This window comes from Pipistrellus kuhlii, unplaced genomic scaffold (assembly GCF_014108245.1).
Source record: "Pipistrellus kuhlii isolate mPipKuh1 unplaced genomic scaffold, mPipKuh1.p scaffold_m20_p_15, whole genome shotgun sequence".
Taxonomy (NCBI): domain Eukaryota; kingdom Metazoa; phylum Chordata; class Mammalia; order Chiroptera; family Vespertilionidae; genus Pipistrellus; species Pipistrellus kuhlii.
Window position 1 is genome coordinate 41,940,763 of NW_023425460.1, and position 26,582 is coordinate 41,967,344.

The window sequence follows — 26,582 nt, forward strand, 5'->3', positions numbered from 1 at the left end:
GCCGAAACCAGTTTGGCTCAGTGGAGAGAGTGTCAGCCTGCGGACTGAAGGGTCCCAGGTTCAATTCCAGTCAATCAAGGGCATGTACCTTGGTTGCAGGCACATCCCTAGTAGAGGTGTACAAGAGGCAGCTGATCTGTGTTTCTCTCTCATAGATGTTTCTAACTCTGTCTATCTACCTATCTATCTCCCTTCCTCTCTGTAAAAAAAATCAATAAAATATATATATTTTTAAAATTACTCTGATGTGTCATCTACAAAGTTCTTTAAGAAATAAACATTTAAAAACGAGGTCTCTACAAGATACTTACCTCTTGTGCAAACGACTCTGCTTTCTTCCGAAGGTCCTTCTCCAGTTCCAAGTTCACCTGCATTTCCTCATACTCCTCTACTGCTAGCATGGACACTTAGGAAGACAAGGAAAGGAAAACAGACAATATGCCACCCAGATCTTCAGGAATATGGGAGCAAAATAATGTTTAAAAGATTCTTTCTATAGCACTTGCAACCACTGCTGGTTGGAATATAAAATGATAAAGCCTTTTGGAGGGCAATGTGAATCGAAATCTAAAATCATTCATACCCTTTGACTCAACAATTCCACTTTTAGGAATGAATTTATTTTCCTAAGAGAATAACTCATGAACATATATGGAGAGTCAATATGCTCTCTGCATTGTTGCTATAAAATAAAAAAAAAACAACCCTGAAATAATCTAGATGGCCTTGCATGGAAGGATCAGTGCAGTCTGATATGTATAAGAAATATTATTCTGCCATCAAAACTATATTGCAGAAGCATGCTTATTGGACAGAGAAAGACACTCATGACATTTTAAAGGGTTCATTTTTGTTTTTTAAAAGCTACATTCTAAACACATCCTCAAGGCTTTTCACAAAAGAGGACACATCTAAAAGGCCCATAAGCACATGGAAAACACCTATCTTTATTAGTAACCAGGGAAACAGGAAGTAAAAACACAGATACCCTTTTAGATTCACCAAAGAGGCAACTGGCAACAATTAAAAATACATATCGAGTCTGGAGGGAACAAATACTTGGCTAACAGGGTGTAAACCTATAGATCTACTTAAAAAGTAACTTGGCCTTAGGTGGTGAAATAAAGATAACATTTTACATTCGTCATACATCTTGCTAAAACTCTGAGACGTGTGCACCAGGGGACAATAAGAATCGTCATAACAGCATTACTTGGAATAGTAAAATACTGAAAAAAATAACAACCCTCAAATATCTACCAGTAGGATACTGGATAAATAAATCCTGGCGTAGACTTTGAATGAAATGTGATACGCACGTGAAAATAAACACCACGGAGAGCTCCTCACCATGGACGAACCTCACAAATACAAAGCTGAAGAGGTACATGGGCGAAAATATGCCATTTTATAAAGTTCAAAGCACGCAAGATTAAGCAATATGCTGCCTGGGGACACATACATATTTGGCAAAACTGTAAGTAAAAGAAATGATAAAAACCCAAGAGAGGGGACTGGGTAGAGATTGCTGTTCGGGAGCTCGGAAGGTATAAAGGGTAAACAGAAACTCCTTTTGCTGGTATTTTGCTTTCCAGAGGTGTTGTAAACATATTTAACAATTTAATGAATGTCCAGGCTTTTGAAGATGGGAAGAATTCACACTAAGATGTTAACAGTGCTTTCCTCTGCACTGGGGAGACTGAGAGTTGTTGTGTGTGTGTTCCTTTTCCCTTTTTCCTGTCTGAATCTATAACTTTCCCCCAAAAGAAAAGCGCACAAGCTAAATCAAAAGAAAAACAGGTATAAGTTATGTTCAAGTGTTCTCTGTGTTCACAAAGAAGAGAGAGAGAGAGAGAGAGAGAGAGAACGCCTGTGGTCCATTTGGGCCCGGAGGCAGAGCTTGGCATTCAAGTCTCCTTAGGACAGACATCTCCCAAGGGAAGATCGTGTGAAAGACAGCAAAGCGATGACACTTGATGACCTTCTGTGCTCTATCCGGTGACACGATGACAGAGACAAGACGGGGGCGGGACGAAGCCATTGCACCACGTAGACAGATATGGCTCAGGTCTCTCCACCTGCTTGTAGTGAAGCTCTTTTGAACCAGAGCCCAGCCCGATCCACACAATCTTTCCAAAGGCCCCCCTAATGGCTGCTTTCAGACCACGTTCTGCCGGGGCACTCAGTCCTAACTGACTAAGGACTGGTTTGCTGGGTAATGACATAGAATTTCAGACTCTGTACTCGGTGAATCCACTGCCTGCTCCGGGGAAAGGCGAATGGTCTTACTGGAAGAAAGCAATCAAAGAGGTGGTTTGGGATGTGAATTACAGGCCCCTGGGTTATTTTCAAACCGATTTAAAGGGGAAATTTCATGAGGAGAACAAAGGAGATTCTACTACAACTATCGAAGCCCAGGACAGGATAATGGGCTCGCTTTTCCGCGTCCAGAACACTATAATAAGTGAAGTTCACCTGCTCCTTCTTCCCTGGGTTCTGAAAGCAATGAGTTTGGTTCTGGTCATGTATTTATAATATAATCTCTCTGTCTCTCCCTGCAAGGGGGGTGGGGGGGGGGGGAGAGTAGAGGGGGCTCTTTCTGAAGGCAAGTTCCACATGCTAACCATTGTGGAAACCTCTTTCTAGCATGGTGCATCCAGACTAGAAAGTCTTCTACACTATTTCATATATATATATATATATATTTCTTCATTGATTTCAGAGAGGAAGAGAGAAGGAGAGAGAGAAACATCAATGATGAAAGAGAATCATTGATCGGCTGCCTTCTGCACATGGCCCACTGGGGATCAAGCCAGAAACCCAGGCATGTGCCCTTGGCTGGAATCGAACCTGGGACCCTTCAGTCTGTAGGCCGATATTCCATCCACTGAGTCAAGCCGGCCAAGGCTCCTACACTATTTTTATCTTCTGAAAGGTGGAAAGAGCTGAAGCAATGTCACAATGGCATGCATTCCCGCCCCCTTCCCCCCTACACACACTTAACTACAAGGTTCTTTATTCAAAAATATCAAGTCATGAATAATGCAAAGATGGGGAACTCCCATGAACAACAGGGGTGACCCTGGGTCTGAAAGATTTGCTTTTAGTGCTGCAGCTTCTGAACTCGGAAAGAGGGAGAAAAGAGGACAAACCCATAGTAAGCCCACTCTCTTGGGTTCTGAGTTTCAATATGAGCGGGCCTTGCGTTTCTTAAGCAAAAGCACTTGTAAATGTCCCAAGACTCAAAAGCAGGGGCGGTGGGTAAAATGAGAGAGACTCCTTGCTCTAAGTTAGAAGAACACAATACAGGAGAACAGGAGACGATTCTTGCTGCAAGAACCTTTAGGCACAGGTATAAAACAACCCGAAACCTATGTTCACCAAATACATCACACGAGTGCTTGAGAAACAAAGAATGGAAGCACATACCTCTATTGCATTTTTCTAAGACTTTTCTCTGCTCAAGGACTTCGGAATTCAGAGCATCTTTTTCTTGCTTCACTTTATTTACCTAGAAACGTGAGATTGTGAGGGGAGAAAGCTGTAAGACAGGACATACGGCGACGTGTGACACTCAAGTTGCTGTTTGACTTTCAACAAAAAACTAACACTGTAGTGATTGGCCTCGCTGTGTAGGCTTTTACTGCAGCTCCTCGTAGAGCCTCAAAGGTAGCTACTTCAGTGAGGATGGACAGCTGCAGAGGCTGTATTTACATGGTCCAAATGGCCTTGGCATGGGCCCCAATCATGGGAGTGCTCTAAGTGGCCAGTGTGAATGGTTCGTGGTTTTAATGCAAAAATCCAACTAGACAGCACTTGGAAAATACATGAGTCATTTAGAGAGCCAATACTCAATTTTGGTATTTATTTTAAATGTTGATGCTATTTGGCTTAAGTTGAATTTTTGAAATAAAAAATATTTTCAATTTGGAGGACTATTGGCTTAAATAGAATACATATGATAATATTCCTCAAAAACTTCTGAAATAACTATTGGCATCTATCAATAGGAGAAGAGAATATCATAGATAGTTAAAAAAAAAAAAGTAAAGCTACATATATCAAAGTGGATAAATCTCAAATTCCATTTTGTAGAATTAGAAATGCAGAATTAGAAATGCAGGGGTGTGAATAGAGTTGTCAAAGTGCTACAGATTGTAGTACAACTGCCAGTGCATGCATTGCCAAGATACAACCAGAGTTCAGAAGAGTGGCTGTTTGGGGAAATGCAATGGGAGAGAGAGAGAGAGAGAGAGGGGGGGGGGGGGGGGAGGGAGGGGGGGGGAGGGAGGGGGGGAGGGAGGGAGGGAGGGAGGGAGGGAGGGAGGGAGGGAGGGAGGAGAGACACACCACGGTTTCAACACTACTTTCATGTTTTATGTATTAAGCCAGGCTATAGGCACATAGATGTTCATTATATCGTTTCCAATAGTTTCCAAGTGTCTGAAACAGTCCTAAAAAAAACAACTTCTGAAATGGCTCCCAACCCCACCTCTCAGCGGCAGGGAGTGAATCTCTGATCACTGCATCTGAGGAATGGCATGCCTCAGAATGCGCTTCCTGTCTCTCTCCTATGGTTACCCACACAAATCAAACCAAGACCACGGTCCTGAAGGGGCCTCCGAGTCCAGCAATACTTCGGAGCGTCTCCGAGCTGATTTCTTTGGGTATAAGTGCTATTTTTTATTCTGGTTTCAATTAGTAACCGGCATAGCATGGCCACCAGGAATGCTATTTCCAAAAATGCCATCGTCCTTCTCCCCATTCATGCGGATGTGTCGCCACAATCCAAGAAAGCACCCAGTTGGTGGGCACTGCTTCCTGGTCTCTTTCCCACGATGGCCCCTAAGAAAGGGACAGCACGGGTCTGGGAACGGGGGTACCCGGAGGAGGTCCCTCGCTGAAGGGGATCAACACACTGGCCCCCTTGTCAGCCCTCGGAGGGATATCAAGGGGCTCCAGCATGTCGGTTGGGAAGCTCTGGGCTAAGGATCTGAGAAGCATTGACAGACGCCAGGTCGAGATTGCAAAGGCAGATGCTTGAAGCCTCGTGCAAAGAAAGGCAATTGTTTGCTCCCCTTAAAGACAAGTGACGAGGAAAAATAAGTTTCTCCAAACACCTGCTTGAACCATTCCACCCCCTGGCATATGGGCCTGTGTTGGAGGAACAGCCCTTCCCAACGGAGCCAGCAACTCCCTGGAGAAGCAGCACACTTCTTCACCCACCGTGATCAAGTGTCTGACTTAGGCTCAAGACACCGCTCTCCAAATCTGCCTCCTGTAGTGAAGTCTGAGGGGCCATAGAGAACACTGAGTGCTACTTCCATGTTGTATGTGTGGAGCTAGGCAGTGGGTGTGTGAATGCTCAGGATCTCACTGTCTACACCTTTCAGATGTAGGGAGCAGAGCAGAACTGGTACTTGGTTCTCATGTCAGGCATCAGCTTCCAATGGCAATGGTTAACACGGCCAGTCCCCAGATACCTCGAGAACACTAAAGGCCAGGCCTTCCGAGCCCAAGATACATACTTCCTCAATGACTTCCGCAAGTTTGCTCTTGAGGTTTTCTAGTTCGATGGCTAATATCTTCTTTTCCTCCTGAACAGATACAATCTGATCCCGAAGTTCTGCGTTTTTCAAGGAAAAGAAAAAAAAATGAAGGGACGTGTATACAAATAAACGTATTTTTTTAAAAGGGGAAATCAATCTTGTCCGAAGCACTGAAAATGCCAGCCCACGGGCAGTGCGTGGTCAAGGTCACTTAACAATTAAAAGGAAAACAAAGAAGCAAAGGATGATGGAAATCTCACTTCCAAGCCCCACCCCTGCCCCTAACACAGCCATGGTTATTAATAACTTTATATCAGGCAAACTCACGGTGTTAAATGTACCAGATCATGTTTTCTTTGCATTCCAGCAAACCCACATTCAAGAAAACGATCTGGCATTTCAGAAGCAAAATTGGTTAAGCTTTCAGCAAAATAAATTAAGGCATGGCAGTAATTCCTTTTTTTTATTTTATAACGGCCATGGGCTCTTGTCACAATACAATATAAACAACTGGGCAGTTAATAATTTGGAGATTTTGATTTGAAGAAAAATCCTGATTTTCTGCCAATTTATAGCCCTTAAACATTATTTGAACTGACTCAAAATATAACCTATTTGAAAAAGGGTTAATTCTAGTAATTTTCTCTCCAGAGTTGTGGGTGTTTTGTTTCTTAATTTATTTCATATTTGCTGGTACTGGGATCTCATGAAAACGGTGTTACTGGAATGGAAATATTAGTGACTGTGAGTGCAAAAGCTTCTGGTGGGAGATTAAAGTTACTTCCACCACTCAAATGTTAAAAAGACATATACACGGGGATAAGCACAGGGTCCTCAAATTGGTACCCAGGCTTCTGGTTTTGCCACTGAGTCTTGAACTGCTCTTACTTTCTCAACCTCCTGCCGGGACAGTAAGAAACCCGCTATGTGGTTATTTATAAGTTAAGTCAAAGTTTTTGCACGAACCCAGCTGGCAGGAATTCTCAGAGACTTATTTCAAAATCACTCTCTCTACTGGCTGGCCACTTCTGAAGGAAGAACAAGAGATCACACTGTTCAAGACCCAGCAGAAGAGAGGATTGTGGACAAAAGAAAATCCTTTAAGCTTCTTCTCTCTCTCCTCACCAACGTAAATATTATTTTGTCCCAGGTTAAGGGAGCGGAGAGTCCGTTAAAGATGACTTTCTCTAGACCAGTGGTGGGCAAACTCACTAGTCAACAGAGCCAAATATCAACAGGTCAATGATTGAAATTTCTTTGGAGAGCCAAATTTTTTAAACTTAAACTTCTTCTAACGCCACTTCTTCAACATAGACTCGCCCAGGCCGTAGTATTTTGAGGAAGAGCCACACTCAAGTGGCCAAAGAGCCACATGTGGCTCTCGAGCCGACGTTTGCCGACCACTGCTCTAGATAGTCATCCCTGGGTATCCACAGAAACTGGCTCCAGGACTCCTTCAGAAAGCAAAATCTGCGAACGCTCACCTCCTTTATATAAAATGGCATAGTAATTGCACACACCCTTAGCACATCCTCCTGAACACTTTAAATAATCTCTTGATATAATAACTCATACAATGTAAATGCAAATAGTTCTTATGCTGTACTATTTAAGAAAAAAAGCTCTGTACATAATCAGTACAAATGCAACTATCTTAGGTCGAACTACACTGTACCTGTCAGCAGCAACATAACATTTCCCCCTCTAAATATTTTCTATCTGCCATTGATTAAATCCACGGATGCGGAACCCACTGATATGGAGAACTGGCTGTACTTTACCCTTAAACTTCCAAATGAGGTGTTGCCTACCAAGCTAACAAGTATTACTTCTGAGGTGTGCACTAACTTCAAGTCTCCCACTAGTTATTGAACCAAAATTTGCTTTTCGACACCTTTCACATACACAATGCCTATATGAATAAAATAAGTGGGTATCTGCTAGATGTATCATGTGACCTTGCCTAACAGCACTTCTTGCTAGTCAACACAGTTTTTTCATACTGCGTAGTGTGGATAGCTCACTGCCTGAATCCGATCTTTGAGGCACAGACTGAGCAATTGGGGAGGAATCTTCCCCAGAGATTCCAACAGAGAACCACAACCAGGAGCTGTTGACTAAAGATATTTTTATTCACTCTTCCACTTCATTATTATTTCACCCAAAAATATCTTAACATATAGTCCTTACTCTTAAGGAGTTTATAGACTAACTGGGCTGTTTGTCAAGACAATGCTTTCAAAAGTGCCTCGTCCCAAACAAGAAAGCAACTCATGAAACACAGAGGTGAGAGCCTGTCTGGACTCTCACCCATGCTCCACTTTAGGGCACATAAATTTTTCAAGGCAAAACCCAGACATCGGTATTTCTTAAAGTTCTCGTGTGATGCCAATGTGCAACCAGGGGTGAGAGACTCGATCAAAAATAAGCTCAATAATTAAGCACTGGGTCCCACCTTTGATCTGCTTCTGGCACTGCACTGAGACACAGGACTCAGCAGTAGCCTCTGGATCCGTAGTTGGTTCTTCATCATCAATGTTGATCTCTTCAGTTATCACATCTGGTCCCAGCTTGGCCATGTATAGCATGCTGATTCTCTTCAATGTCTTGTTTTCTTTATTTAGCTAAGGCAAAATGTAAAAACAGTTATTTTAACAGCAGTCAAATGAGTATCTTGGGCTTCTAAACAACAGACAAGTCAAGAGTACTTTCTGTCTTACATACTCATCAACACGCACAGCAGGAAATAACAACTAGAAGCCTCATGAAATAGGCTTTTATTTACACTTTTAATAATAAAGTTATTGCTTTAAGGAAGGCCTGATGCATGGGTGACAGCCAGCAGCATGTGGGAATGCTAGTTATCACTGATAAGAAATAGAAGAGGAATTAAGATCAAACACCAGCACAGATTAAGCCCAATATCAGTTTGATTGTCTAAAGTAAGGCACTTAATTTCAGGCAAATGTTTTCTTTGTTGCTGTGCTGCGAACACTTTTTAAAGGTCTCTTTATCCCCCTTTTCTGCCACTACTCTTCATTCTTCCACGCGATTCCTATGGAGCAGCCTCAGTCCCCGAAACACACCCTATCTCTTTGGCCATAGCTGCGTAGACCATGGATTAGGCTCAGGACCCAAGTTTGGCCAGCTGGACCCCTTCTCTAGAAATCTGGAGGCTGGATCAGAGATGAGCTTCTTTCCATAGGTCTGGAGGTACAGAAGCTATTTGTGGCCACATCCTACCACTGGATAGAGGAAGAGAGGAAGGTGGTTTGTAGGCAGCAAAGCCAAAAATGGAGGTGATGTGTAGAGAGGCAGAGAAAAGCAATGGAGATAGGGTTTCCCACATACTCCTGAACTGCATCCAGCACACAGAATGGATGGGATTCTCCAATCCCTCTGTATCAAATCCCTTTTTCTTCTCTTGCTAATTAAGCCAGTTCAAGATGTGTTTCCATCTGTACAGAGTTCTAACGATACACAATAAAAGGAAGTTCAAGATAGGTTCCCATTATCTTTATAAAAAGAGTTCGAACTCATAGCAGAGAAAAGAAATCCTAATTCATTGAGATATGTTATTTGTTAATGTAGAAATGGTTGTTTTTTAGTGTTATGCAACTATCATTACCTTTTTAGCTCATGTATTTATGTGCATATAAAATGTTAGTTCAATGCACACACAGAGTAGCCGTGGTCCAAAGTCCACAGGACGAAAACATGGCGTTACTGATATTTTCTTAAGACTAAAAAGTCTTTCCTCTTATTTGAGTACATGAAAGTATTGACAAGACTGATTTTTCTAGTTAAAATGTAAGACAGAAATGCAATCATATTTCCTTTAGTAAGAGCTATTAATCATTAAGACATGTTCTGAATAACTGGCACCGAAAAGGTATAAACAGAAACATTATTCATTGGAAAGCATACTACCCTTCCCGACTATGTACCTCACATCAGAATAAGATGGTTAGTCCAGTACTTGGTCTGGCTTTGGCCCTTCCTTTATGATCATAATTTGAATCCCTCAGGGAACCTCCTAGAAAGCCCAGCCCATTCCAATCTGGGAGAGCTAATTCCTCCCCAATAAAATAAATCTAAATATATCTCAAGTAACTGCTCTGGAGCACAAGAGGTGCTTCCTCTCTGGGGAATCAGGAAGAATCTCCTAGAAATGGCTTTGAATGCCCCATAGATTCTTCCTGGGAAGCCCGGAGAGATCTATTCAGGGACTCAGACACAGCCTTCATTCCCCAGCCCCAGCCCACAGCTCCGGCTCCTAGCTCCCCAGATTACATCAGGATCAGGAGGCCCGTGATTTCCCAACCCCTCTTCCTTAAAATGGAAAATCCAAGTCAACGCTGTTTGGGGTGGGGGTGGTCTTTGAACCATGAATGCTACAGCAGTGGTTCTCAAACTTCCTAATGCCGCGACCCTTTGATACAGTTCCTCATGTTGTGGTGACCCCCAACCATACAATTATTGTCGTTGCTACTTCATAACTGCAATTTTGCTACTGTTATGAATACCAATGTAAATATCTGTGTTTTTCCAATAGTCTTAGGCAACCCTGCTGGCGGTTCTCAGCTTGTGGGTTGCAAACCGCTGCTGTACTCTTAAATAAATCAACCCTGTTCTATCCTGACACTTAGGACAAGGTAACTATAGCTCAGGGAGGTGGATTCTCTTGTTCAAAGTCTCCTGTTAAATTAAAAAGGTGTGGGGGGGGGAGATAAAATAATTTTTTAAATTATTAAATGGATCAAGTGCATAGTGAAAAAAAGAATAGTCTACCCCAGTAGTCGGCAAACTGTGGCTCGAGAGCCACATGCAGCTCTATGGCTCCTTGAGTTTTTAGCAAAGGCAAGCTTAGGAGGACCCTAATGAAGTTAATGACAATGTACCTACCCATATAGTTTAAGTTTAAAAAATTGGGCTCTCAAAAGAAATTTCAGTTGTTGTACTATTGATATTTGGCTCTGCTGACTACTGAGTTTGCCGACCACTGGTCTACCCCATGCTCATTCCAGTACTAACTCTAGTCCATCCTGTCATTTAAGACGAGACAGCAGTATGGGAAACACGATTAACTGACCCAGAGTCACATATGCCTAAAATGACATAACCAGGAATAACACCTGTGTCTACCACCTCCCAAACCACCGATTTCCATGAACGCCCCCAGTCCTGAGAGGCAGTCGCTGTTCTCCATTTAGGTGTTCTATTGTGACAGGGACACTAGTTAATAACAAGAGAAGATACAGAGACCATCCTTAGAGCATTTAGTATTTTCCCCATATATTTTCCCTGCTTGTTTCAAAAGAAGAAATACAAAAAAAGGAAGAGAGAGTCCACTCGGTATTATGGACCAGTGAACCCCAGTGATGGGCAGGAGAGTGGAGATCATATGAGAGCACCCATGTTATCAGTTTATAAAGCGATGGCCTATAATGCTGTGTGTTCTTCAGACAAATAGCAGAAGAGAAGCTACACACACATATTTATATTCTTAGTCAGGTTCTGACTGCATATCTTATGAATTCTAATGTAGTGTCATTATGCAAACAATTAAGCAAATACCTCTAGCAAGCATCCTGTTAATGCATACACGTTAGACAGATACATAGATACATAGATGTGTACCATTTCAGTCACATGAAAAGACATACTTTAGAGGAAGGTGATGGGGGGGAAGGGAAGACTCGCAGCCGGCATTACTAATGAAATTTGGGTGAAAATTACTGCAGTCCATTTTCTGATGAAATGGTTCAGATGCCTTTTACGCAACCCAACACACATAAGACAGAGATGAAAACATTCTTTAATAATAATGTACTTCTGATGAGGCAGAATATAGAAAATTACACACTTGGTAAATTCATCAGCTAGAAGCAATCAGCAGAGCCCTGGGTCACCTTCCGCATGCCCTCGCTTTGCTTTCACAAACAATCACCTGAAATGCCAGGCTGGGGGCTGACTTTTTCATCGGGGTCCAACACGGAACACTCACTGCTCTTTTATGTCGCCCCGGCCTAGTCTGAAATGTAGTGAGCATTTTAACCGAATGCATAGACATTCGGGAAGTCCAGTTCAACAGATTACTCCGGGACTACTTCTCGTAGGCAAAAAGCACAAATGCTGAAACACACAACACACACACACACACACACACACACACACGCACGCACACACCTTTTCCAATAAAAAGAACCTCAGCAAATACCTCTAGCAAGCATACTGTTCATGCATACAAATTAGATAGATACACAGGTTTGTGGAATTTCAGTCAGATGAAAAGAAATACTTTAGAAGAAGGTGATTGGGGGGGAGAGGGAAGGTAATGAACACAGATATTTACATAATCATATTCCAGGATTCTGAGACCTTACAACACTTTCCTCATCCACAGTGGAGATGACAGACTGAAAAACTGAAAAAGAAAAACAACGCACACACACGCACAGAAAACCACACACACAGAGGCCGCTGTATAGAAAAGCCAGCAGACATGGGAAGGCGCAGGTCGCGTTTCGTTCATTAGGAAGTCTCACCTTAGTTGCCAGGGCTTCAGCGCTCTCTCGACAAGTCTTCTCTATTTCAAGATGGTTCTGCATACAATTCACTTCCTCTATCACCATGTGAGAGACTAGGAATGAGGGGGGGAAAAGTCTCAGCATTCAGAGATTAGTCAGCTATTCCAGAAGCCCACGCATCTTGCCCCATGATCAAGAATACTTCAATTCTTTCGCTGGCCAGACCTTTAGGGATGGTGAGGGAAAGTGTTTAAGATGCCGCCCTAGTTAAATCGGAGCTGATATTTGAATGCAGAAAAGAACAGGACAAAGAACTTTTATTGCTACAGGCACAGTTTAAGAAAGCTATTTAAGATTATTTTTAAGTGTCTATTTTCACTGTAGCTGTGTATGCAACCGCCAATTTAAGCAAAAGGTCCACATAAATAGTGACAAACGTGACTTCTTTTTCTTAGCAGGATATACAGTTGGATCTGATAAGGAAAATTAGCTAAAGAGAAAAATTTAAAACTTATATCTTGAGTTGATCCCATACCTGTAATAATAATGTGGCAGTTTAGCTAAGGGGAGTTTTGCCTCAGTCTTTATTAGTGACCTAGTAGGATTCACTATTATTTCATAAACTCCAGGGCAGAGAAGTATACAGCAACAAGATTTTTGTGCTATATAATAATGAAAACAGATGCTAATGAGTTGCATCCCAGACTGTCAGAAAGATTGAAAAAAAAAAAATTTTTGTTATTTTAACACTGCTTGAAAAATAGTCCTTTTCAGATTTTTTCTTCTTATTTTTTGGTAGCTGGTTTATATACTTTGAGGTTTAAAGGTACAAAGTAACCGGGAACTTGAATTATACTTTGAAGAACAAGTAAGAAGAATGCCAATTCCTTCCACCCACCTTCCTAGCTAAAAGAAAATGCTCAGAATCTCAAACTTACTTAACTACACAGACAGGTAAACTTACTGACGTGTGTCTGGCTTCACAAAAGAAAAATGAAGGATACCCAAACGAGAAACCCAACAAAGTTAGGCGCGAAGCCCTGGGCTCACGTAACACAAAGAGAGATTACTTTTGCTTCATTTAAGCTTCATTAACCTGTAATTATGATGATTAAACTCAGGGGAGAAAAAAAAAATTTTCTCTCCGAATTAAAAAAAAAATGTATTACTCCCTAAGTCTGTCCAAAGTTCTTATTATGTTAATATTCAAATTCATAAAGCAGCCCTAAATGGCCAGAAACATCTCTAACCTTGACATTTTTTCTGGGGGGTAATAATAATCTGCAGCAAATGCAGGCCAACCAAAAACCACTTAACTAATTAGTAGTTGCAGTCAGCGAGAAAAAACATGAATCAACACTGTTATTACAAGTGGCACATTTGAGTGGCATCTAATTATGACTTGATGAGCACGATCCTTGCATTATCAACATTACTACCGCATCCCATCAGGCCCTAAAAGCTGCTGATGGCATTGACTTCGAGAAACTCCCACTCCAGGGTACGGCGGCACCCAACAATCGGCCTGGCAGGGGCCCCCCTCACGAAATGACACGTTAAGCGTAATTACTGGTAAGGCATTGTAAATAAACAGGATTGGAAGTGAAAATGGTACCGAGTGCATAAGACACAATCTGACACATTGGAAGTGGCAGCCTTAATTGAGAGTTTCTTTGACTGCTCAAGATCATTTCAGCCGCATTTCTCCGGCGACAGTGATTATAACTGTGGAGACAGACGGCATAATGGTATCAGCACTGCTGACAGAGCAGTGAATTAAATTGTATCTGCTGTTGTGTGAAAGCCTTGATGAGAGGTACAGATGCCTTAGTGGTCTTATCATTATAACACAATGGTCATGTTGTCATCAACCTTTCTGGCTCCAATTGAAAAGAAATGATTGTGTGTGGAGGCCGCCCCCCCACACACACACTCCCCCCCTCCACACTACCCCCTCCTTCTCTTCTATCTCTTGTTCTGAATAGAACCAATTTTCAGAGAGCTATGAAATCACGCAATAGGTCCTAAAATGCAGCTGCTTGGCATACAAACGGGTCCCCATTAAACTGGAATCACACACAATATGTGTTTATGCCAGGAGAACAAATAGAAGCTGAACACAGACCAAGTTTATTCACACACACAAAGCCCGTGTAGCTCTTCATCAATATAATTGCCTTTTATATTGTAGTTTAAATAATGGGCTCTATTATTTCCTTAAAATCCTAATATTCCTGGCACTTTATCACTATATTTACAAGGTAAGTTCTTCAAAAAATGCAGAGGAAAGAGAAAAGAAACCTATACAATTTTTTTTTTTTTTTACAAACATCAAATATGACTTTGAATTTTTAGCCTTAACTACTTGACATCTTCTGCCACAATCTGGTATTTCCACTATCATAACAAAAACATAAACACTCTGCATGTTTCATAGGAATTCGGCTTTTTATTCAATAACATTCTTGCTCCTGGGAAGAGTAAGAAAAAATTATTCCACAGTCACAAGGTTTAGGCCTAGCAAAAAAAGAAATAACAACACTTATTTTCCAAACATTTTGTAAAAAGCTTCCCTGTGATTTAACTTGATAAACTTCGCGAGGTAGCACTAGCCCACATTTTCTCCAGTTCTGCTATGGAATACTCCGTCACATGGAGGGTTTTTACTTCTTCCTTTAAGAGGGAACGCACAAATAAAAAATGGTGCTTTAATTTTTAGTTTAAAAAATTGTCCCAGTGCTAAACTGGTATCAGAGAACCCTGCTTAGCAATTTTCTAGATTCAAAAGGGAGGAACATATTCCAAAGAGCATTTATACCTTTAAGAAGTATGACCCTGTTTCCACATGTCACATCACATGACACAAAACTTTTTTTAATATACATATTTGCACCTGTAAGAGGATAAACATTTTAAAATCCTTTAATTATTCATTTAATGATTTGCCTAAGGTTCTAAAATCAGGCTTGTCTCACAATATCCACAATCCATGACCACTGCACCTAAACCACCTATAATTTGAATGACATGAAGGCTTAAAAAAAACAAAAAGAATGAGCTTTAAAATAAAATGACCCTATTCGTGCAACTACGTTTTAAAAATCCTAGCATTTTGGAAATGCTTACTGAAATAGTTACAGATAAAATATGACGACTGGACTTAGTTTCAAAATAATCTGAGGTCAGTGAGCGTGGGTGAGTGGATGTACAGAAGAAAGAAGATTGGCCATGAGTTGATAAACATGTTGGGTACACAGTAGTTCATGATACTATTCCTCACTTTTGTATAAACTTGAAATTTTCCGTAATAAAAGTTTTTTGAATGACTCTGAGAACTCAGAAGTGTGACCTAAAAATACATCATTTATTGCTTCTCTCAAGTTGAGTTGAATTAACAAAGTTTGTCTCTCCTCTTCCATGACCCCAAAACATGCCTGCACACTTAGCATTAAAGAATACATGACAGTGTGGGGCAGTAGTCGGCAAACTGCAGCTCACGAGCCACACGGGGCCCTTTGGCCCCTTGAGTTTTTAGCAAAGGCCAGCTTAGGAGTCCCCTAATTAAGTTAATAATAACAGACCTACCTATATAGTTTAACTTTAAAAAATCTGGCTCTCAAAAGAAATTTCAATCATTGTACTGTTGATATTTGGCTCTGTTGACTAACGAGTTTGCCGACCACTGGTGTAGAGGAACTGGGTCTTTTAAAAACTTGTAGTTGTCTTTTACTAACTGTGAGTACTAGAGCAGAGATTTTTTTTCCCGCTCCTGTCTAACTCTCTTGCACTTAGCACACAGCTATGTTCATGTTATCATATTACCATGTTTGTGCGTGTTTCTAGGACTGGGAAAATATGTCAGGCCTCACTAAGTTCACCTGTGAATACCCTTTTACAGAAATGTTCTCCGCCATGGAGAATGGCTTGGAGTAACAACCACCATCACCAGTTGAACCAACTCTGTATCCAGCCTTGTGCTAAACCCTTTACATGGATTCTCTCATGGATTCTCTCATGAATCCTCATGACCTTCCTGGGAGGAAGGTATTGTCACAGCACATTTATATCTGAGAGCACCGAGGCCCAGAGAAGTGAAGTAACAAACCCCCAAGGACAGAGGTCCAATTGCTAAAACCCAACCAAACCTATTTCCAGGAGACTCGGATTTTCTATGTTCCCTTCTAAACTGTCATATTTAAAAGTGACACCCCCGAGGAGGCTGCTTCCTGAGCTGAGCACCTCTCCATCCAGCCACCTCTCAACAATATCTAGACGCCAGGATGTCTGTGAGGTGTGCGTGGTGAACGTACCGGAAGTCCATCTGCAGCATCAGATAACGCAGGAAGGTTTTCATTGTAGTAAGAAAACAGCCATGGAAGCCGCTCGGTTTGGGAACACTGGTGTGCCCTACACCTGGGCAAAGGGTCTCCGGTGGTGGCCTAAGTTCACGAAAGCACTGTCTTTACTTCTACTTTTACAGGAGCCTGTCTTTCTAGGAAACACGGCTTTGCTATGAAGTGGTATTGTCGTGCAGAAATACAGGAAAAATGCACAGGAAGAGCTGGTGGAGGGCCAAGAACAGCACGGAACTGTGGGGTGGGCAACAGTGGGATCATAGTTGCAAAGACCATTCTTTTGAGTTAATAAAGCTATTGTAATGATCACGACCTGCCATGTCATTTTTCCATACTAACAACTGTAAACCTACTTTTGCCTGCCCCTGTATGGCCCAAACCAGTGGGGGAAAGCAGGCTAAGCCAGGGAGAGTAGAGGTTGCCGGTTTGACTCCTGGTCAGGGCACATGCCTGGGTTGCAGGCTCAATCCCTGGTGTGGGCACACAGGAGGCAGCTGATCGATGTTTCCCCTCTCCCTTCCTCTCTCTGTAAAACTCAATTAAAAAAAAAAAGTGTTTTGTTTTGTTTTGTTTTTTAAGTAATGAACTTCAGACTCAATTTTCTAAAAAATATGTAAAGCTTTCTTGGTCCCCACTAAAAAGTCCCACGAGAACTTCCCACTGCACACAGTGCGCCCACCTACGGCCCATAGTTAATGCAGCCCCTTAACTGGTCACAAGGTCAATGGTATAATGTGGATGTGACTGGGTATCAGCACAAGTGTGAGGACATCTCGTTTCTCCTGCACGGGGGGATGGGGGGAGGGCGAGAGAAAATCTCACGCAACTGTAATTCATACATGCACACGCAGGAGTGGTTTCTGTCACAGCACACGGGCCTCCACGACAGGTCACACCAACCATTTCCCCTGGCTTTTCTTCACTCCAGCAGATGCTTGCAGTAAACCGGCTATTGCCATGCAACTGCGAGGCTGCACTTTCCTAGCCATTCTACCTTCAAGGAGAATACAGTGTTTTCTTCCGTAAGTGACCAAATGAATGAGGTGATATAACCGAAGAGCCTGCGGACGCAGCATCTGCAGGGCAGTGGAGGAAGGCCCTGCTGCCAGGGGTGATGTGGAGTCACGTTCCCTGCTCAGGTCCGGCCCTGTTCCCAGGACACATTCCCTTGTGATCTTTCTGAGTGTCCTCACATAGGTTTTATCTTAGGGGATAAAGTGCTATACCACATTTATATCCCATAAAAATTGACATGGCAAACACTTAGAAATAAGTATTACAACTTCCGTGGGAGAAGGACCTTCCTTGGGGAGAGGCCTGTTTCTAACTTTCAAACCTTAACGTTCTGTGAATCTAGGATTGCTTCTTTATACCCTAAGGAACTAATCATGTAAAGATGTATGTATAAGAATACTTGTCACGGCATTATTTATAACAGCTAAAAACCAGATAGAATCCATCTACCACGGAAGAAATATTTAAATAAATTATGGTACTATCATATAACAGAATACTATGGGCAACAATTAAAACTAATAATACATTTCTCCTGGTGTGCAGAGATGACCCTAATATAGTGTTGACTGAAAAGCTAAAGGCAAAGTATGACTATATTCCTGGGAGAGACACATATTACACAGATAAAAGGCCAGGAAAGAGAAACTGCAAAATACTAACATTGGCTTTTCTCAAAAAGTCTAGATGACAAGGAATTTTTGTTCTCCTTTAACTGTTCTGAGCATGCAGTAACATTTTTTACAGTAAGCACAAACTGTCTTTTATGATAACACACTCATAAAATATTAATATCCATTCCATTTCTTTAAGAATCACAGTAATGCCAGGGCATGAAGGGGGCAAATGGGAAGACAATTCTTGCTTTCTTGGATACCCAAGGCGTCAGTAACTAAACATAGGGGACATGTCTCCCCACGTAAGCCCCAAACACAGCGCTGTGTGTTGTAACAACTCCACTGAAATGCTTACGTACTCTTCTCAAATTCCTCCAGTTTTCTAACAGCTTCGTCTCGTTCTTGCCTGATTTTGTCACACTGAAATGAGAAAAGACGGTAAGAGTGAATTTGGATCGTAAGTCTGGAAAGACAAGAAAGAGCAAACTTATAAACAATAGCAACTTTGTGAAAAGAAAACAAAAATTAAAAACCTTTTAAATGGTCTCACAGGATTTGAACTGCTCAACCAGCCTGGGCCTACTTTCTCGGGCCTTCTAAGATAATGACTCACCTTACTGCTTCTGATCAGCTGAGTAGCAGACCAATTTAACATCCTTCGGCGGAAATACATTCACTCTTTAAGAGAAGAGTTGTGCCCCTTAAGTAAGTATTTTGCAAATCCAGGGGGCACCCCACTCCCCCGCAGGTCAGATTCCCTGAAACTGGAGGGTTTCAAATATCCAGAACAGCGGCACACAAAGGGGAGTGACCCCTACAGGAAGTGACCACCACATGGAGATAAACCGCTGCCCTGAGCACTCTCTCCTCAAGGAAAAACCATTCTTGTGTCCTTAGAGTTCTAAATAGCAGGCAGCATGTAAAAGGAAAGAAGATAGAACATTCCACAATAAGCATGTCATTTACATCAACAAATTTTTCCTTTTCAAAGGTGGGAGGACTCATCGAAAAATCTTTGGGAAGTAAGACCATAAAAGGACAAAAAAAAACACCCCAAAAAATTACTGAAGCATGAGGACCTTTCAGGATATCTGATATAGAAGCAAGTATTTAATACTTTAACAGGCCCTGAAGGTATAAATGAATTTTTTTTAAAGCCTAATATTCATTATGAGGACTAAATTCACTTTACCCTGAATTTCACAAAACGGGCAAGTATAATACTTTTAGGAAGATTTTTCTCCAGTCTAAAACTTTAAAAAGTGAGGTTAGCTATTAGAGTGAGCATTAACATTTTAATTTTGTGGATTACTTTAATATGAGGACTATTTGAATAAAACACAACTTTATATTATATTTTAATCCTACTATGCCAGATAAATACACTGAGTGGCCATATTATTATGATCTCTGAAGGCATAATAATCTGGCCACTCAATGCATATCCTATATAATAAAAGGCTAATATGCAAACTATTCCCTCGACCAGGAGTTCGACCAGCAGGCAGGCCTGCCAACTGCCCATGTCCCCTCCTCCTGGCCAGGCTGAACACACACACACACACATACACACACACACACACACACACACACACACACACTGAGTGGCCAGATATTATGTGTTCAGAGATCATAATAATCCAGCCACTCAGTGTATATTAGGATTTCATGCCTTTGGATATTTCAAATTTCTATGGCAAAAAAATAATGATGCCACTGACAATGTGAAAAACTCAAATTAAAATCGTGAGATAATCTCATCTAACAGACTGGCAAGAACTGAAAAAGTCTAATGCCAGGAGCTGGAAACCCACATACTGCTAGTGGGAGTGTCACCAGGCATAACTACTTTGGAAATAAACTAAACTGAAAATGCACACACCCCATGTATGACTCAGCAGTTCTACTCCAGGGCTCTATTCATGGAATCTCTAGTAATGTGTACAAGATGATATATACAAACATGCCGAGCATTTATAGCAACAATAAATCATGGTATATTCATATACTACACTGTGAAATACCCAGCGAAGATGAGTGTGTGTGTGTGTGTGTGTGTGTGTGTGTGTATTTCATGATACACATAGCATATATAAAAATACAAAACATAAAATGGAAGAAATAGATAAAATTTATGAAAAGATAGGGAGGGGAAGTAGACTCTGGTTGGGAAACAGAGATGCTATTCAAAAATTGTATCTGCAGCATTCTTTTTTTTTTAATTTCAACAAAAATAATTTAATTCTATATTTGCATATCTGTTGTGTTATTCTCTTCCCTTTTCGGCACTTTTAAAATATTTTCAAAATAAAAATAAAGTTGAGAAGCAAACAATTCAGTTTTCCTCTTTAGTCTCTCAAGAACACAAACTTAGAAAAACCCACTGGGTAAACCCACTCTAACTAGAATACACGAAACCAGTACACAGAGCTAAATTAGCAAAGCTGTTCACTACATGCTTTTCTTAAAGGAGAAGGCATACTGTGGTCCCCCTTATCTGTGGGGGACACATACCAAGACCCCCCAGTAGATGCCTCAAACTGTGGATAGTAGCGTACCCTATATATGCTATGTTTTCTCCTATACATAGACACCGAAGGTAACGTTTAATTAATAAGTTAGGCGCAGTAAGAGATTAACAATAATAATAAAATAGAACAACTATAAATATATATATATATATATGTATGTATGTATGTATATATATATATATATATATATATAGTAAAAGTTATATTAATGTGGTGTATCTCCCCCGACCCCCTCTCTCTTTCTCAATCTCTCGAAATCTCTGATAACCGACCTGATAACTGAGAGGGCCACTAAGCACTCCCGTGTGGGCGGCACGCCCAGCATAGCTAGCTGGACAAAGGGATGACTCACTCCCAGTTGGGATGGAGCGGGATGTCGGAAGAGTTTATTGTCCTCCTCAGAACGGCACGCAATTTAGAACTTACAAACCGTTTATTTCTGAACTTTCCCATTTACTATTCTCAGACCGTGGCTGACCGAGGGTAACTGAACCCTAAAAAAATGAAACCACAGACAAGGGGATACTACCTTTCATTAGGTTTTCTGTGGAGGGAAAAAATTTTTGTCTAATATGGTTTCTAGTTCCAACCTAACAAACTTACTACATTTATTGTTGTTGTTGTTGTTGTTGTTGTTGTGATGTGTGTTTATGTTTAAAATTCTAAACACTGCCCGGCTCATGGATTGAGTGTCAACTTATGAACGGGGAGGTCATGGTTTGATTCCCAGTCAGGGCACATACCCGGGTTGTGGGCTTGATCCCCAATAGGGGGCATGCAGGAGGCAGCCAATCAATGATTCTCATCACTAATGTTTCTCTCTCTCCTTCTCCCTTCCTCTCTGAAATCAATAAAAACACATTAATAAAATAAAAATAAAAAGTCACCAACTGACATCACACACAAACCACCAATGCAGCTACCATTTACAGTTTTGGTTCCCAGTCAGGGCACATTACCTGGGTTGTGGCTCCATCTCACTGGTCCTCAGCAACACATGGCAACTCTAGGTAGGCTTACACCAATGCCCCGCAAGGAAGGCTTTATGCCGTGCTCTCTGCTCGTAAGGTGCAGCAGACGGCTTTGCTTAGTAACAGCTCTCAACCCCACAGTCGTATCCCGACCTGCGAGTGACCCGTCTACAGTAGAGCGAGGTACGCGCCTGTGCATGAACCCCCGCGTCTGCACCGGCAGATTCAGAAGCTGTCCCCCACCCCAGCTGTGTTCTCTCAGGGGGCTTCGTGTGGCCTGGCTTTCTATTTTCTACAACCACATTAGGACAGAACTGGCAGCCACAGAATTCACCATCTGCTATGATTACTGAAAGGGGTGTGTGTGGGGGGGGGGGGGGGGAGTGGAGGGAGTGGAGAGGGAGGGATCTACATATGCTGCAAATGCAGCTTATTCTCACCCAGAGCTGAACAAACTAGGAGCGACAGGCCCATTCGCTCTGCAGAAACCCAAACACCCACTTATTTCGTCATTCCAGGTGAACCCACAAAAATATCTTGTAACCTCGCTCTCGTGGCTCCCCACAGAGAGAAGCCAGCAAGGGCTGTGGGCCTTTGGGGACGAAATGTTTCATCTTTATGTCCCACAGGGACCCCTCACCCACCCTGCCCCTGCCGCTCCCCTGCTCCTGCAGCTGCACCATTTGTAGAAATGGCTTCCTTTTTGTCTGAGAATTGCTCATGAAGACTTTGCAATAGCAACAGATGTTCGTAGGCCCACGTCGCTTAATTACGGTGTCCCGTGATGCTCTGCAGCCCGGGGCTGGGGGGAAACCAGCAGAACCAGCACCGGTTGCTTTGAGCAAACGAGATAACGTTATGCAGCCCTTTCTACAGCGGTGAATGAACCAGAGCAGTGGTCGGCAAACTCGTTAGTCCACAGAGCCAAATATCAACAGCACAACGATTGAGATTTCTTTGGAGAGCCACATTTTTCAAACTTAAACTTCTTCAAAATAGACCCGCCCACGCCGTGGTATTTTGTGGAAGAGCCACACTCAAGGGGCCAAAGAGCCGCCTGTGGCTCGCGAGCCGCAGTTTGCCGACCATGGAGTTAAATCATTCCCACTAGGATGGACTTCCTTTCAGTGTCTCTCTCCTTTGCTGGTGTTCTTTCTTCCAATTCAACGTTTTTTTCTCTCCCGTTTCCAGAGGCAATAAAGTCGTGGCCGCCTGAGAGCTGCCTCAGGAGCATTCTCCACATTCTGGGGATTGTGTGTCCGAGGGGCGCACATGTCATCCGCCCGGAGATCCCTGCTCTTTGTTTCTGGATAGATTGCTGTTAATAAGAGACTCATTTTCACTTTCCAACTGCTAAGTAATTACTTTCTCTCTGGCACAACCACTTGCCATTCTGCTCTAAAGAAACTGCATGCATGTGGATGTATTATGCATGAACAGTTAGCATTATGGGTGCGTATCTTGCTCTTGAAAAGTGGCTTCTTGATTGATTTAAAAAATAAAATAAATGAAAGGTACACGACAGAAAGAAACTTTGACCACAGACAACCAAGCAGAGATGCAGACGGTATTGTCTTCCTTGCTGCTCGAAACGCAAATCTCGGGCAGGGTCTGCCCTCTTCCCCCTTCACGCCGTGTTCCCGGCGAGCGGACAGAATGGCCGGTGCATGGTGACAGCAGCCCAGCCAAACGACGTCTAATCAGCCACATAAATATGTATTTGTTTCAAAACTCCATCTCAGTTCCTAATATTCAACACAAACACGTTCTGTTGGAAGGCATTCTTCTGCTGCACAGATTTCCTTCTTCCTATGCCTGCTCCATGCACACCCCCAGCCTCAGACAGCTGACAGCGATGTCACTCATGCTCAGGAGCCTCTGCCGCCCCCGCATAGGAAAACCCCCGAACCGTTACAACAAGGATCCTGAGTGAGTCATCAGAGAATGCCCTTCCATTGAAGAAGCATGACGAACATTTGACTTGGAGATTGCTTCACGGGCAAAGTAAGACATTTGACTTGGTTGATTCCAAAATAACTAGTTCTCTATTTTCCCGGAACCGCCCCCCCCCCAAAAAAAAAACACCCACAAAACAATTTGGGTTGCTGACTTCAATAGAATAGGCTTCCTTGCTTTTTTTTTTAACATGCTGTTGATAACGTTCTTTAGAAACTAGGGGAGGAAAAAATAACAGGAAGTAGAACCCTTTCCAAAATCTCCACTTATTTTGATGTTAGAAATTTAAAATTTAAAATTTTTTAAAATTTAAAACCTGAAGTTTTCACATTTTAATCCAACCCATACTACGTATACCCGAGATGTTTTGATAATAATGAACGTGTGTTGATCAAATGTGGTAAGTACATAAGAAATACTCAGATGTTTTATTACAAAGAAGCAAACAATTAATTCTGCTCCTAAGAGAATTAGAGAAGACTTTAAAAACACTAAGTGGCATGTAAGCCACACATGAGGCGCTGCGACGAGCTTCTCCCATGGCTCTAAGTAGGAACCTGTGTTTTTGTCCTTTTCCCATCCACCCCCACACCTTAGGTGTTCACTGCTATCATCGCAGTTTCTTACAGTTATTTGCCAATTTGCCTGTGCCCCTCGGTAGAGTGGTTTTTATGCAGGCTGGGACTGGCATGGGCATTTTATTACCCCCGTGCTCAGAAGCCATTCAACAGAAAGCTTTCCCTTCAAAAAGCTTTCCTTATCAACTCAAAAAGATTCCCATTCCACCTTCAAAGACACTGACAAAAACCACCAAATGACCATTCTCCTTAAAAAGGGAAAACTGCCCTGACCGGTTTGGCTCAGTGGATAGAGCATTAGCCTGCAGACTGAAGGGTCTCAGGTTCCATTCCAGTCAAGGGCATGTACCTTGGTTGTGGGCACATCCCCAGTAGGGGGTGTGCAGGAAGCAGCTGATCGATGTTTCTCATCGATGTTTCTAACTCTCTATTCCTCTCCCCTCCTCTCTGTAAAAAAAATTAAAATAAAAATAAAAGATATATTTAATTAAAAAAAAAAAGAGAGAGAGAGAGAGAGAAAGAGAGCAAAGGTCATGACAACCTTGGCCCACCCTCCCAAAATCTCCAACTCTTATCCTTGGGAGGCAGGCATGTCAGAAATGCAGGATGTATGCACACACCCACACACGTGGATTTTACTGATTGATCAGAAACTCAACAAACGGAGAGACAAAGGATCCAGGAAATCCCTGAGTCTGACCATGTGTGGAGAGTTCACGAGCTTACAATAAAGAATTGTGAATAAGACCGAGTCCCTCGTGGGAACGTTCATTAGCTCCCGTCAGTTCACCTGCTTCACAGGGAACAGGGGTGGTTAGAAGACCCACATTTGAGTCTAGAGCCTGCTGGACCCAGCTGGCCCAGGGCTGTTTGCATCAATAAGGGAGATAAAGGAGAGCACATGATCCCTTGGTGTCTTAGTAAGGAACACAGCCTTTTAAGGAAATTCATGTCCTACCACTCATCTCAACAGAGGAGATGCCAAACAAAGCCTAAAAAATTCTTACCCAGCCTAGCCAGTTTGGCTTGGTGGATAGAGCACTAGCCTGTGGAAGGAAGAGTCCCGGGTTCAATTCCAGTCAGAGGCACATACCTCAATTGCAGGCTTGATACCTGACCCTGGTCGGGGCGCATGCGGGAGAGACAATGGATGTGTCTCTCTCACATCAATGTTTCTCTCTGTCTCTTCCCCTCCCTTTCTCTCTCTGTGTGCATGGGTGCATGTGTGTGTGTGTGTGTGTGTGTGTGTGCGTGCGTGCGTGCGTGCGTGCGTATGTGTGTGTGTGTGTATATATATATATCTCACCCAAAAGAATCACACCTACTGTGTCTTCCCAGGGATGAGGTTAATGAACAAAGACAGGCAGACTTAACGTGGACCTGTGCATGGAGAAATAACTTGCCATTTATTTTTGGGGTCCCTTCCACTTGTGCAAAATGTCCCCACCTCACATTAACTATGGCACGTGGAGTCTTACTTTAGATTCCCGTCCTTGATTGATTCCCGGAACTCTGGGTGAGGGACATGAGGCAAGAACGGCCACGCACACCCCCTGACGCGGAGGAGACAAAGATCACGCCGCCAGGCACACGCCAGTGCGTGGCCAGAGAAAATGGTGCTCTCCGCTTACCACGCCCGGAACCACAGCTGCTTTTACTCATTCTGTGCTGCAGAAAAGGCTTTTATTATAGGTTGCCCTCCTTTGTAACGCAGCCCCCCTTTTGGGAGGGAAATCTTCAGTAATAAGCCTGCTAGTCTTTTAACAGAAGATAAACAGAGTGCGGGCGAACTTAAAACCACTCTATTTTTGTTCTACCCAAGCACACAGCATTCCACGTCGCTTTCACTTCCTTTCTTCCCGTTTCTGTTAATAGTTATTTTGAAAGAATTAGAACAGAAGCAGGTCAATAATGCATACAGACGTGACAAAAGTATTAGACCATTCTCTGTGCAGAGAAACGTGAAAACAGTTGATGGGCTAAGATCATTTATAAGCTTTCTTTTACCAAATGCATTTTCCCTGTGATTCCACTCACATAACGGATGATTCCGTTACACCCTCCTTGCAGAAAGTGGCGCTCAGTTCAACAACCACCATCACCACCAACACAGGAGCTTACGGAACATCTATTTGTTAGGGCAATGCTAGGGCTGGCTACAAGGAAGCAAGAATGAAAGAAGAAGAGACAACAAGAAGTGTATTCTTCCTCTCTGCTGTTCATTGTCTTCTAGATCCTTCCTTTTCCAGCCTCTGAAGACACTTGTCTGCTTCCACTCTCACAGCTTCTAAGTTACGTCAAAGAGTTCTCCTGAATTAACCCCTCTGCCTGGTTTTGCTTTTCTCCTCTTGGGGCCGGGACATCCATGGGGGAGACATCCAAGGAAAAGCAAATTTCATTCATGTCTACAAACAAGAGTGGGCGGTTCTATTCTCGCCTACTGTCCATTATCTATTCAGTCCTTCTACTTTTTAAAAAAAT

General features: G+C 42.4%; 1 protein-coding gene across 3 annotated transcripts in view; it reads right to left on the minus strand.

The window, feature by feature from the left end:
• SHTN1 (shootin 1) overlaps positions 1-26,582 on the minus strand; it is an 85,235-nt gene that overhangs the window by 43,704 nt on the left and 14,949 nt on the right. For 2 of the 3 annotated variants that reach the window (XM_036439186.2, XM_045582138.1), the window contains exons 3-8: positions 18,425-18,485; positions 12,098-12,192; positions 8,005-8,173; positions 5,529-5,626; positions 3,430-3,511; positions 312-406 (exon numbers count right to left, since the gene is read on the minus strand). In XM_036439186.2, coding sequence (XP_036295079.1) covers positions 312-406; positions 3,430-3,511; positions 5,529-5,626; positions 8,005-8,173; positions 12,098-12,192; positions 18,425-18,485 — 600 coding nt within the window. The remainder of the gene's footprint in view (positions 1-311; positions 407-3,429; positions 3,512-5,528; positions 5,627-8,004; positions 8,174-12,097; positions 12,193-18,424; positions 18,486-26,582) is intronic. The other variant, XM_036439187.1, reaches the window with a different exon arrangement.